Source organism: Trachemys scripta, chromosome 11, assembly GCF_013100865.1.
Source record: "Trachemys scripta elegans isolate TJP31775 chromosome 11, CAS_Tse_1.0, whole genome shotgun sequence".
In the NCBI taxonomy this organism is placed as follows: domain Eukaryota; kingdom Metazoa; phylum Chordata; order Testudines; family Emydidae; genus Trachemys; species Trachemys scripta.
In genome coordinates this window covers 60,330,057-60,343,773 of record NC_048308.1, presented here as the reverse complement: position 1 = coordinate 60,343,773, position 13,717 = coordinate 60,330,057, and the positions used below count along the sequence as shown (strand labels likewise).

At 42.9% G+C, this 13,717-nt stretch overlaps 1 protein-coding gene across 3 annotated transcripts in view; it reads left to right on the top strand.

Annotated features, from left to right (window-relative positions):
- The first annotated feature begins 466 nt into the window (after nucleotides 1-466).
- KLF7 (Kruppel like factor 7) overlaps nucleotides 467-13,717 on the top strand; it is a 73,853-nt gene continuing 60,602 nt past the window's right edge. For all 3 annotated transcript variants that reach the window (XM_034785713.1, XM_034785715.1, XM_034785714.1), the window contains exon 1: nucleotides 467-1,007. In XM_034785713.1, the coding sequence (XP_034641604.1) occupies nucleotides 906-1,007 (102 nt within the window). In that variant the 5' untranslated portion in view covers nucleotides 467-905. The remainder of the gene's footprint in view (nucleotides 1,008-13,717) is intronic.

Below are 13,717 nucleotides of genomic sequence, written 5' to 3'. Positions count from 1 at the left end.
TGCCGTGTCTCTTTACGGGGCTCTCTTTGCAAACCTCCCCACACTGCTCGCCCACAGCCAGAACCCGTGTCTCTCCATCACCCCCTCTCCCATCCCCAGGCAGGCGCGCGCAGCCGTGCGCCCCTTATATAGCCCTCTAAAAATAGCTCGCCTTACACTGCCTTGTAAGGCAGCGGGGAGATCAACCCCCATCCAATCCGCACGGCCCTTCCGTGCCAGGCTCCGCCTCCGACCCCTTCTCTTTGGCCCTCATTGGGCTTCAGTGACTTCATGGGCTCCCCCCACCACCCCCTCTTCGCCTTACATGGTCACGCGTTGTCTTAATGGACAGCTTCCTTCAAGAGCTGACGGCTGCGCGGAGAAAAGATGGGAGGGGGACGAAGAGAAGGGGGGGCTCTGAGCTTGCAGGATTGAGGCGGGGGGGGGGGATTGGCTTTGAAAGGGGGGGACAATGGGGGCTGAGAAAAAAAGCGATCGCGAGAAAAAAAAATGCAACCTCCCAAAATTAAAGAGCAAAGATTGCACTGAGCAGCGAGCAGCAATGCAGAAATAGATGGCAGTTTCGTGTCAGTGAGTTTGCATTCCCCCTTCCTGGTCCAAGAAGTGGAGTGATTAGAGCCCTGGAAGGGAATTGCATTTACTACAAGTGGAAGAGTCCCCCCTCTTTTGCTGGCTGCTGTTTGCACTGTACATATTGGGTGCATCTAGCCAGTCTCACTGGGTTGTTTTTTTTCCCTCCCCTCTCTTTCCTGAATTGATTTTTTTGGGGGTACAGTGTGACAGAAACAAAACAAAACAAAAAAAAGGGACATTGGATCTATTGTTGTTTTTTATGCTCAAAAACAAAACCCCACCACAAACAAACAAACACAAAACAAAACAAAAGGGTTTTGTTCAGCAGCAGCATGGATGTGTTGGCTAGTTATAGTATATTCCAGGAACTACAGCTTGTCCACGACACCGGCTACTTCTCGGCTTTGCCATCCTTGGAGGAAAACTGGCAGCAGGTGAACCATTTAAATTACTCCTGTCAATCTTTTAAGTGCAGACAGTCGGTGCGTCGAGGCTGCATTTCTGATTTTATTTTATTTTTCTTTCATACTTAATTTGGAGGTTTTTTTGTGTGCGGGGCTAACACCTTAATATATTTTTTTGCAGTTAGAAACAGAGCAGTCCATTCAAAGCTGTCTGCATTCAATAGGGTGACCAGATGTCTCGATTTTATAGGGACAGTCCCGATTTTGGGGTCTTTTTCTTATACAGGATCCTATTACCCCCACTCCCTGTCCCAATTTTTCACACTTGCTGTCTGGTCACCCTAGCATTCAATCATATAAACACACCAGGCAGTATCTGAGATCCGGTGAAATTCTTTGGGTTTTGTTTTTTATTATTATTCATAAAGCTTAGTGATTTTTTTTGTTCTTTGAAACAAGGCTGATCACTTGTTCCAGCCAGTGTTGACAACTGGCAGCTGTTGGAAACGGAACAGATCATTCTTTTTTTTTTTCAGGTAATTAGTATGTGTCAATAAAAATCCTACCTTAATTTAGAGATGTGGTGGGGGTGGGAATGGTATCAATAGCAAAAGACAGCAAGTGAAATCTGGAATAAGAAAGATGATTTATTTTTGAATTGTTCTGGACAGATGAAACTTCTTTTTGTATCTTAAACTGGCTTAAGACAATAACACTTCAGGCTGGTTTCAACCACCAGGGTGTATTGAGACACTATAGGGTTAATATGCAGAAGGAACTGGAGTACTTCTAAAGGTGGAAATCTGGTATTGTGAATGCATTAAAAATGATGGGTGACGTGACTAAATAATATCAAGGGGAAGAGTAGTTTATAGAGAAATGGGCACGGTGGGTAAAAGTCATGACCAGCCCAAATACAAACTGACCATAAATAACTATCAACTGGGATACTGGAGGAAAAAACAGGGGACTCCTCATTATAGCAGGATACAAACTAAGCTACTGTGTTGCTTGACGTGATTACAGGTTTGTCAGATTGTCAACATTCTGTAAATTAGTGTCTCTTAAAAAAATCGACAAGTCTATAAGAATAGTCAGGTGTGGGTAGAATGGCATGTGGCACTCATGTAACTTACATACCCCGTGACAGAAGCAGGTTAAGACTAATGAGGGCTGGATTTCATTTTGCATTGATCCAATGCAATATTTGCCAGCGCAAGGCTAGCATGTGTTAGTTCTCTAGTAAGTGGGCGGTAGGATTTTTTTGTTTTTGTTTCTGGGTGGATGATAGGACTCCAGGACAATCTGTGGCATTGTTACCTACTTGGGCTGTGCTTGGATACTTGGAGATTTACCCAGTAAAATTATATTGACTTCAGCTTTCTTTTATGAAAGGCTTACTGGCAGCCACAGGGCAAACATTTTCAGATTTCATTTGCAACTGGACAGTCCAACTTTGCTTAATACTCCAAAGGGGGAAACACTTTTTGTTATTAATATTCAGTCTGCACCTCAGTGACGGTCACATCTGGTTTCCTTTAGACTTTTAACATGCTAAATTAAACTGAAGCGGTTAATATGATTTCATTTTAGAATCCCCATTTAATTCTGCATTGTCCTTGCTGTTGAATCAGTTGCATATTAATAACAGTCTAGACAGTTCAATGTGAGATAATCTGTTGACATAGCCAGCATGCCTAAGGCAGATACTGTATGTGATACTTTGTCTACTGCTGCCTGACTTCATACAAGAAAGGGAAGCAGTTCACTTTCTGCAATAGTGTATCACAGCAATCCTATTGTAACAGCTACATTTTAAAGGAACACCATCACTTAAAAAATCTAGCTAATTTTTAGAAAAGGAGCTAAGACCATTTTCACAGGCTACCTCTTCCCCTCAGTCCCCTGGCCAATTCTTGTTGTTTTATAATACATCCTATTTTTATAACGTTTTTCCTCCCCTGTTGCTGTGTGAAGTCTCCACGCAAGCAACTGGGGGAAAACTGGCTGACACAGGGAACAGTAAATCTGACTGGTGCCCAAGGTGCTGTCAAATGTACAAAATAAACCAACTGAAAAAGAGAGGTGGTTTTTTCCTCCTAATCTCTTTCAGTTGTCATAATCTTAGGTTAAAAAGCTTTCAGGGATGTGTGTGTTTTCCATTTGTTTCCCTTTAAAAGTGGTAATCTGGAGACCATGCTTTTGGGAGACAGCTAACTAGTAAAGTCTGTCTTTGCCTCTCCTCTTCCCGGGCAGTAATCCATTACATGGAGCCCCCCCCCAAGAATGTAAAGTAGCCACCTTAATTTTAAGTGAAAGCACTTGAACTGATCATTCTAACATCTCTTCAAATGAAAACCCGGTGCAATATAAATACTACAGTAATGATCCAGAATACTACCTCTTCCACCAGCAATGCAGCAGTGTTTTGGAAGATTATTCTAGTATCTTTTAAGATGGCAACAGTATAGTTATGAGGATGAAGAGTAAGATTCTTTATCACATTGTCAGTAAAAGTTGTTTCTTGTTTAACATGCTTATAACACTCGGAGTAGAGAGGTTAGTGTATGCCACTTTAAAAACTCCTTGTGAGTGATATCTCCTTCTGTACTATAAAGACACATCTGGGCTGTTGATAGTTTTACCCTAAAGCTACATGAAATTGTTGACACAACCTTCTTCCTTTTGTCCCTAGTTTGGCCTACTGTTTTGTGACTGCTTGGTGAAGTGTGTAGTAGGGACAGTTGCATGCAACTGCTAGTGTTTCCGATTATGAAATGTGCATCACTAATTGCAGTGATGGCTCAGGCTGGTTGCTAAACACTTGCATGCACTCAACTGATCTCCCCTCCCCTCCCCCGCAACAGAAGTGAGAGGAAGTGCTCTGGTCAAGTGTTGTATCTGTTCTTATTAGTTTAATATCTGTGCTTCTCTTAATTAGTGTTGGAAGTTAAATAAGACCGTCATTAGACAGCCCAACCTGTAAGTGCAAAGTGAACAGATTTTTGGTAGGAGGAGATTAAAAATGTATTTATATGTGTGGATTTCAAGGGGGAGGGGGAGAACATAGCTTAAATTGTAAACATGGGAATGCTTGTGTGTTTGAAATTTAAGATGGAATCTGAAGGCACTGTGTGTTTAGATTATTTTCATGTACATTTTTATGTGGCGGTATAATCTTTGGTGCCTAATTCTTGTTAACTAATGTTGCAGTTCCTTAAGGCCTGATTTTTTGTCAGGCAAAACTCCCCTCAGATCAGTGGGAATTTTGCCTGAGCAAGGAATGCAGGATCTGGACCACAATTCACCACGATATTGCTATTTCATTGACAATAGATGTGGTAGGGACTCAGAATGTTTAAAAATCAGGCCCAGGGTGTATTTCGACTGCCTGGTAGCTCAGACAGATTCTGGAAATGGCCCTCCAGTGCATCACTGTGGCTCTCATTTGAGCCATCTTCATTGGTATCCATTCCTATGAGCTGACTACATGTTAGGAGCCTGTTCAGAGGGGGAAGCCCGAGCCGGCATGAATCCTCCCTGCCTGACCTATGCTGTAAAGAACCCCGGGTTCACATGCCCTGTTATTGTGAGGTATTCACTAGATGTGGCACTCTGGGAATATCGAACGAGACCTGTAGAGGGTGTGAAAAGCGGGTTTCAATCAATAAAAGGCCAGGAGGTCCCTTTGATCCACAGCATGTTACCCCCAGTGGAGGGAAGGGATTCGGAGGGATCTGCCTGATCCTCTGCAGACACCGGACTAGGTGAGCTGTGTGCAGAGGGGATCATCCACTTGAAGATGTGCAGCTCCATAGGAGGGAGGCATCCGCTGCCCCATGACAACCACCCCTCCCTTCGTTGGGCTTTAGGAAGGACTTCCCAGGGCGCAGGATCCACCAGTGGGAATGGGTCAGGGAACAGCCTGGGGCTGCATGCCTTTTTCTACAAGGCCCCTCATCCCCTTAAAGGAGGACCCAAGGGATAGCCTCTGGCATGGAAGACTTTGGTAGTGTGACTAAAGTGGACCCCTGCTGTCAGAGTAGGGGAGCCTGCCCTGGAGGATGGGCCAAGGCACAGGGTCTCCATGCTTATGGCTTCAGTCTTCCAGGTATCAGAGGGGTAGCCGTATTAGTCTGGATCTGTAAAAAGCAACAAAGAGTCCTGTGGCACCTTATAGACTAACAGACATATTGGAGCATAAGCTTTCGTGGGTGAATACCCACTTTGTCAGATGCATGTGACGACGAAGTGGGTATTCACCCACAAAAGCTTATGCTCCAATACATTTGTTAGTCTTTAAGGTGCCACAGGACTCTTCGTTGCTTTTTACTCTTCCAGAGGAACTCTGAAATTAGCGGAGTTTGGGTGTCAAGCCCTTCCCATTCTCCCAAGTTTTGTCAGGGGTGGGGCCATAGGTCCTATTGGCCGGGAGGACTGGAAACAGGATCTCTTCTTCTGATAAAAAGAAATATGATTCCAAACATAGGGGCTGATGCTTATAGTCTGATTTGAATTCCTTCTCTCTGGGATGATTCATTAGTTCTTAGATGAACTAAGCTTTGGTTCCTCTTACACTAAGAACAGGAAGAAAGGATGAGTTGAGACATTGGACTGGGACTCGAGAGATTGGGGTGGGGGAGGGGTTGGCTCTGCTGTAGACGCCCTTCCTCTGCCCCCCAGTGTGTCCTTGAGCAAATCTTTGTGCAAATGTTTTCCTCTCTGTTAAATGAGTGATTATAATACTTAATAATAACTTACTGGGGCATTGTGAGGCTAAATAGTTTAATGCCAGGAAAGTGCTTTGAGATCCTTGTGCAGTGTAAGTGCAGCATGTTATTATGATGTGACTAATCTAGAAGAACTCTGTTAGTTGATTCTGATTTATAGTTGGCAGATGGGGTCAGTTTCAGGCCTGAAGGAAAAATTTCCACTGCCACTGGAAAGGAATAAATTACATTGTAGAATGTTCCTATCTCCTCACTGGCCTCATTGTTCTAGTTTAATGGCATACTTGGCCACAACATAAACTAAACCATCTCTTCTAATATTGCTATTTCATCTTGGTTCCAGTCACAGTGAAACACATTTCTACGTGCTTATAGTACATCAGGCCTCCTGAGGATAACGTGCAGAAATGGTTGACTTCCAAGAACAGCCACATGTGTGATGCAATGTACTGGGACTGGGAGCCATGTTCAATACCCGCGTACAGGCTCGCTGTCTGCTAAAGGAACTGAAAGCAGGCTCCTGGCACCCCCCAAAAATAAATTTAAAAAAATCAAATCAGGAAACTGAAGCCACTGTTCATATCATATTTTACTTACAGAAAACCTTTTTTTATGTTAAAAGAACAGGAGTACTTGTGGCACCTTACTCCTGTTCTTTTTGCGGTTACAGACTAACACGGCTGCTACTCTGAAACTTGTTTATGTTATCACTTCTTGGCACTTAGTATTGCTGGTATAAATGTGTAGACCCGAAGGAGACCTGCAAACTCCATTATAAGGGTAAAATAGCTGATTTAATGTGTGACTTGTGTATGATCTTCAGATTGGGTACATGTATTTCTTTTAATAGTGTTGGTACTAAATGGGAAAACATTCTCTATTATTTAGTATAGTTAAAAAGATACAATTACCAAATGCATCTTTTTTATAGTGGAAGCTCATGGTCATGAAATCAAATGGGTATTTGTGCTTTAAAAAAATAATATGGAGTCTACACACACACACACACACATATAAAAACTATTCTAATGTGAGATTGTGCATGTGTGTATATATACAGCCCGCCCGCCATATACATACCCCTGTCTCTTTCTCTCTCTCTCAATACACACATGCGTGCACACACACAGAATATACACAGACTACATAGAGGTACTATCATTTTGAAATGTCAGGAGGTTTTCAATTCCATGCAGTTATAGCTTCACATTTTGGCTTTTCAGGGTGGAGGTGAATTGTCTTTAATATTTTTTGTATATTGTTGAATCCTTTGAGGCCTCATTACATGGTTCTCCATTGAGGGGAACCCTATTCTCTATTAGCACATATTTCACAGGGCATGGGGAGGAAGCAGCTTCCATTTAAATCTGTAACTATATTAAGTTATTTTTAATTCTTTGTTATAGAGAAGAAGGCAGCTTGTTCATCTTCTCAGGGTCATTCAAAGCCAATTGGCATCTGTGAGAGTTTTTCCATTGACTGCAATGCATACTGACGTAGGACCATAAAGCCAAACCAAGCAGGTGATAATGGAGTTTTGTAAGAATGGTGCTGCACTCTCTCTCTCTCATTCACATGCATCGTCCGTCCCCCTCCCCCCGGTACTTTCAGGTGCCTATGACTATCATCCTATGCTACAGCTTCTTCTAGAAACCTGCAAAACTTACCCCCTCCATCCTTTCTAATAGGAGTGGGCAGGCACGGCCCAGGAACGACGAGCGTCATTTCTGTGATTTCTACCCCCTGCCTTCAAACTTCAAGTGCCCCCAGAAAGTGTCCATTTCCTAGGCCTCCATTAGTGCATTAGTGTCTGCTAATGATATCAGCCATCATCTTGGTTAGAATGAGTGCGTATTTGGGGTCAGGACTAAGGAGCTCAATTAGCCCAGTAACTAGAATCTGTTGAGGAAAGAGCTCCTTCTCTCCTCCTCCCTCTCCTGATTTTGACTTGGCTGGAGAATGTGTGTTCGGCCTGTGTTCGGCCTGTGTTCAATTTCTGCTCCACCATGGGCTTTGTATGTGACCTTGGGCAAGTCACTTAATCTCTCTGTTCCCCATCTGTACCATGGGGATAACAGCACTGCTCTAGCGCCCAGGGGTGTTGTGAGATAAAGACTGGGAGATGCTCAGACACTGCAGTGATGCAGACCTAAGAAAGCTAGCTCCTTCTGAGACTTACTACACTATATTCCCGGTGTTTAAGTTCCCACATCCGTTGGACTGATATCTGCTGAAACTGTGGGACAGCTCCCCGTCTCTAATAGCTCTCAGCAGTGCTCACACTCTTGCCTCTGGTTAAAAAAATTGTTCATGTAAGCTTAATCCCTACCTTCACTGCTCCACCTCCCAGAATGTATGTAATTAGTTTATGACATCTTAGAGGAAACAGCAGGTAGAACTAACTTGACCTAAATTTTGCAGAGAGGTAGAGGTATAAAGGAAGGTGGTGAGTAGGAAACTTATGTCAGACCCCGAAAGAAAACAATCTATTGATCTTTCAACATGCTGTGGCATTTAAAGTTTTTGATTGGGATGGGTGCTTACTTTTCCCTTTTCTGTAAGTCTAAGGTACCCCCTTCTAATCCAGAACGTTTCCACACCTCGACACTCTTGTATGTAATTGTCTGTGCACTGCATATATTGCTTTAGAGCGGGGGTCAGCAACCTTTCAGAAGTGGTGTGCCAAATCTTCATTTATTCACTCTGATTTAAGGTTTCGCGTGCCAGTAATACATTGTAACGTTTTTAGGTCTCCTTCTATAAATCTATAATATATAACTAAATTATTGTTGTATGTAAAGTAAATAAGGGTTAAGAAGCTTCATTTAAAATTAAATTAAAATGCAGAGTCCCCCGGACTGGTGGCCAGGACCTGGGCAGTGTGAGTGCTGCCTTTGGCACATATGCCATAGGTTGCCTACCCCTGCTTTAGAGAGAGCCATAAGGGCACATATGGCATTCTCTAAAACATGCAAAAAGATAAGGATATAATTTTCAAAAGCGCTTACGTCACTAAATCTCATTGAAAGTCAACAGTAATTAAGCACCTAAATGCCAAAGTCGTTTTTAAAAGATAGGACTTTGGGTAAATACTTACATCACCGAAGTCAGAGATTCCGAGGCCAGAAGGGACCACTGTGATCACTTAATCTGCCCTCCTCTCTAACACAGGCCACAGAACTTCCCTGAAATAATTCCTGTTTGAATAGAGCTTCTCTCTTAGAAAAACATCCCATCTTGATGTAGAAATTCCATGCTTTGAGGAGTTTAAAGCTTCAATCCCACAGCTGAATCGCCAAAGCTCTAGGCATTTGTGGATCCAACTGAAGAACTGGGGCCTAAAAATCATATCTATATCTATCTATCTTTCTATCTGATATACAGGGGAACAGTTCCGACACAAAACGAATTGAAGCACAGTGGCAGAGCATAGGAAGGCATTGTGGAACAAAGTGGATTTTCAGGAGGGGTCTGAAAGAAAAGGACATTGGCGCACAGAAAATTGTTCCAAGATGTTCCAATAACTATCCAGATTTATAAATTCTTCTCTTATGTACAAGTATCTCAAGGTCAGCATCAAAGGGGCAATGCCGTCAAGTCTGTTTAGCCACAAATTTAGACTTTGCAAATAAGTATAGCTCTTACAAAGCCTACTATCGATAGAAATATTTCCATGGGAAGCAGAATTTTAAAGGAAAAAACAAAACAAAACAATGAACCCAGCCCAGCTGCTGTATTCGCAGGGCCAATGCTACAGCATTCCAGCGCTGTTAACTGAAAGTGAAAGTGACTAGTAATGAAAGTGAAAGTGCCTTTGTTGGTTTTGATTGCCCTGCTGGGAGAAATGCACGGAGCACGACAAATAAATTAGATTTTCAAAAATGCTTTTGCTTCTAATAAGCTAATGCGCTGTTAGTCATTTGGTTTTAATAATGTGACATTTAAATGGACAGAGTCCCTTTCCAAGTGCAAGCAACCACTTGGAGCCCTGCTCTTTTGGGCTCCCCGTCCCTTCCAGGTTCTGCAGTTCACTGATTGTTCCTCACCCCCACGCTAGATAGCCAGGAATCAACTCCCCATCAGATTTTCTTCTGCTGGTGGGAATGAAGAGAGAGGCTGCTGATTGTATCACTTGACCCTCTACCCCTTTTCCTGGAAGCTTGGGCCCAGTTGTCTGTTGCCCTGTGAAGTGTAAGGTTTGGCTCTGCATGAGGCTTTCACTTTCGTGCCAGTTCCTTCTTGTCCCTAACTTAGGAACCTGCTGTCCCTGAATGGTTTGAGGTTACTTAGAACCTTCACGCTGGTTCCTCTTTCAACTGTACGGGGGAGATGAAAAGCTCCCTGTTTTTGTTCTTCTCCTGCAATTGCACAGTGGTTTTACCAATGCATTGGCCGAAGCATAGCTGACCCTACAAGGCTTAATTCAGCCAATGAACTGGTTGAAACTTTTTTATAGCCATATATTGCCTTCCTTGTCAGGCTGGAAAACGCACACTGCTCCGCAAAACCAGCCCCCTCAACTGCAGCTACTAAGAGCTGCCATGTGAGTAAGGAAGTATGAACAAAGGTGGTTGGGGGGTGAGGGAAGGAAGATGAGCTGGTGCTTCATATGGAAAGCAACAAACCAGAAACTGCTTCGTCTCTGACATGTTACCAGTGGAGAGGCTGCCTGCACTGTCTAATGGAATTCCTATGTAGTGCCTGTTTGGCGAAACCTTTTGTATTGTTGTGCGGATTGGATGGGTAGAAAGGTGTGGCGTGAGTGGCTTTTATTCTCTTTTTGTGCATTTGAAAACAAGTAATTGGGGAAGCAAAGTGCAGTGCATAAGATTGAATAAGATTGCTTCAGGGGGTATAAAAACCGAGCAAGTCAAGACAGGTTACACCACCGTCCCTGCCTAGGGCCTAGAAGAGATTAATACCAGTTTAGATAATTCTATACCCCTCTACTCTTACCAGAAACTCACCTCCCACTCCAATACTGTATCACATGTCAGGGCCCCACAAAATCATGAGTTTAAAAATGGGAGGTTCTTCTGGTTCTGAGCCCTTTGTGTGTAACTAGGTCATGTTTGCAGGCTTTTCTGCACAGCCATGAAAGCTAGAATTGTATTCATTTCTTAGAAACATGAAAGCTGAGATTCTCACATAACCACGTACCTCTAAGAGCTGGCATTTTAAGGGAAATATCATGTATTGTGAGATTGGCAATAAAATTGCCAGTGTTGGCAATACTGCATGTCTGCTCAGTATGAGAGCAATGAGGCAGCGATGCAGCTTAGAAGTTGCCTGTGTCTCAGGGTGGGGAGAAGAGAGGTGGACGGGTATGGGGTTAGTGTGACAATGATGTATGTGCTGACTGAAATAGCTTATAAAAGCCCTTTTAATGGCTTCTGTGGCTGGGAGCTTTGGGATAAGTGGATGTCACATGGTTCTGTACAAACTAAATCTAAAGAGGAATCTACCTAGTTTCCTGTGAAAAATAGGGCATATGGGAAAGTCCTATAGAATAGGAAGTGACAAGCTTTCTATAGGTTCTCTTTAAACCATGCTGTCGAATTTAAGTGTCTCATTCTTTCTCTAGAAGTTCTTTTTTTAAAGGTGATCACTCTGTAGGCTTTTCGAGTAATATCTATAGAAACCTACAGGTTTCACCTCTGTGTGGTTCTACGGGATCTTTCCATACAGAGAAAGGCCTGGTCTACACTGGGGAGAAGGAGAGGGGGAGGGGGAATCTATCTGAAGTCTAAGTCGAAGTACTTAGATCTGTTTACCACAGTGTCTTCACTGTGGTAAGTCGATTGCTGACGCTCCCCCATCGACTCTGACTGCACTTCTTGCTCTTGTGGAGTACCGGAGAGTGCTCGGCAGTCGATTTATCGAGACTAGACGCGATAAATCGACCCCCGCTGGATCGATCGCTACCCATCAATCCAGCTCGTAATGTAGACATGCCCTCAGTCACTTAAGTACTGATCCTGCACAAAGTTAATGGCAGCTTTGCCATTGACCTCAGTGAATGTATGATCAACCCTGTAGGTCCCAATTCAGTAAAACACTTAAACATTTGCTTAACTTCACTGACTTCAGTGGGAGTTAAAGCATGTGCTTAAGTGCTTTCCTGAATAGAGATGTTTCCCTGAATTGGAGCCCCAGGAATTATGATACTTCTAGGTTAAAGAATTCTGTCCACATAGAGCCATCTGAGGAAGCTATGCTAATTGCCTCAAATTCAGTTTGGGCTATTCTACAGCAATGCTCTCTAGTCCTCCTTTGTCATTCAGCCCTGATTTTCCACTTTCACAGGACGGCTTTATGGTTTCAAAGAGTGACTCCTGTATTGATCTTTCTTGAAAGATATCAGATAGGTTTTAGGGTACCCTGATTAAATATTCTGTGTTAGATGTGCCGGCTTGCAGTAGGTTTTTCTATTTTGTTTTTATATCTGATATAAGCCCCAAGTGTTTTGAGAAAGAGTAGAGAAATGCCAAGTTGAATCCTGAAGTGAGGAGTTCACCACTCCAAATATATAGTCTCTAGGTACTGAAGGAAAGGCAAAGCGTGCTTGCTGATCTACATAAAATGGTATTTGAAATATTTTTGTCCTACTACTGGCAAATGAAGAAGAGCATTACAAATGCCTTTTTCTTTTTAAAGATAAGAATTTGGGGGGAGAATGATGGGAAGATGGGCTGAGATTTTCATCTTGAAACACCTCAAAGGTCCATTGTTTTCATAAAGGGCTGAACCACCCACCCACTTTCTGAAAGCAGGAGCCATTTTTAAGTTGTCTCCAGTTGGGTATTAACAAAAATCACTAATGTCTTTGGAAAACCACAGTCATAATATTTAGGAGCTGACTGAGTGTGGAAAGCCCATTGCAGCATTAGACAGAAATTATTGATAACTTCATTGCAAAATGTTGCTGCCTGAGCTTCTTGTCCAGTCAACCTCAACCTTGATTTGCAGGGATCCTCCACTCAAACTCCATTTACCTTTTCAGCTCATCTGTATTTTCTCCTGAATCAATCTAGAGTGCAAATCTAGCTAGTTACACAGGTGGGACCATTAAACTGAATGCATATTCAGTTTTACACTTGGCTTTTGACTACAGTGGCCCAAGGTGCAGGCTGAATGCCATGAAGCTAAATTATCTATTGAGTTACCTAACCTCCCTACTGTAATCTTGTAAACTATTCTACTGTGGTTTAGCAGGAGAGTACATCTTGTAGTAAAACTCCATTTTTTGCTATTCTTGAAAGTACATGCTTAGTGTTGAGACCATATCCTTTTCTAATGTCCACTGCCACCATTGGGACATTTCATCTTAGTGTCTTGAACACTGCTTTCAAGAGTGAATAGGATGTTGTCATTTGGAGACCCTCAACTTTGGGACACTCTTTCTTGCTGACTTTCCATCTTCATCTGGAGCTCCGCCCCAATTGCACATCCTTTTGTGTGTTCAGGTTTTTGCCTCTACATACTTGTTTCAGTTTGTTCAACATTTTAGGCCAGAAAAGACTTTAATAAAGGGTGGCACATTTTCATCTCTTTTTGCCTTCTATATATTTGAGGGGAAAGTAGTCTCATGCAGTCAAGAGACCTTGGGCTGGTCAGTTATGCATCATTCCCCCCCCCCCCCCCCCCCCAATAACATGAGAATAGTAATGCCTGCTCTGCAGAAGGGTGTTACTTCTAAAGTGCACCAAGCATGCTGCGGGTGAGCTGGCCCATGCAGACCATGCTCATTGCTGCCCCACATAGACAAGCCCTGATAGACGTCTGTGACTCTACATCAATTTCCATGGGCCTAGGCTGATTTACATTAGTTGAGGATCTGGCCTAACGTCTGTCAAGGCATTTGAGCCCTCTGTGTAGAAGGTTCTACAGACAAACAAAGTATAACTAATCACAGCACAGCAACTAGGTGCTTTCATTCTACACACTATGCAAGATACGGAGTAAATAGAAACAGGACAAAAATAATATGCTCACTTTAATGATTGTTGA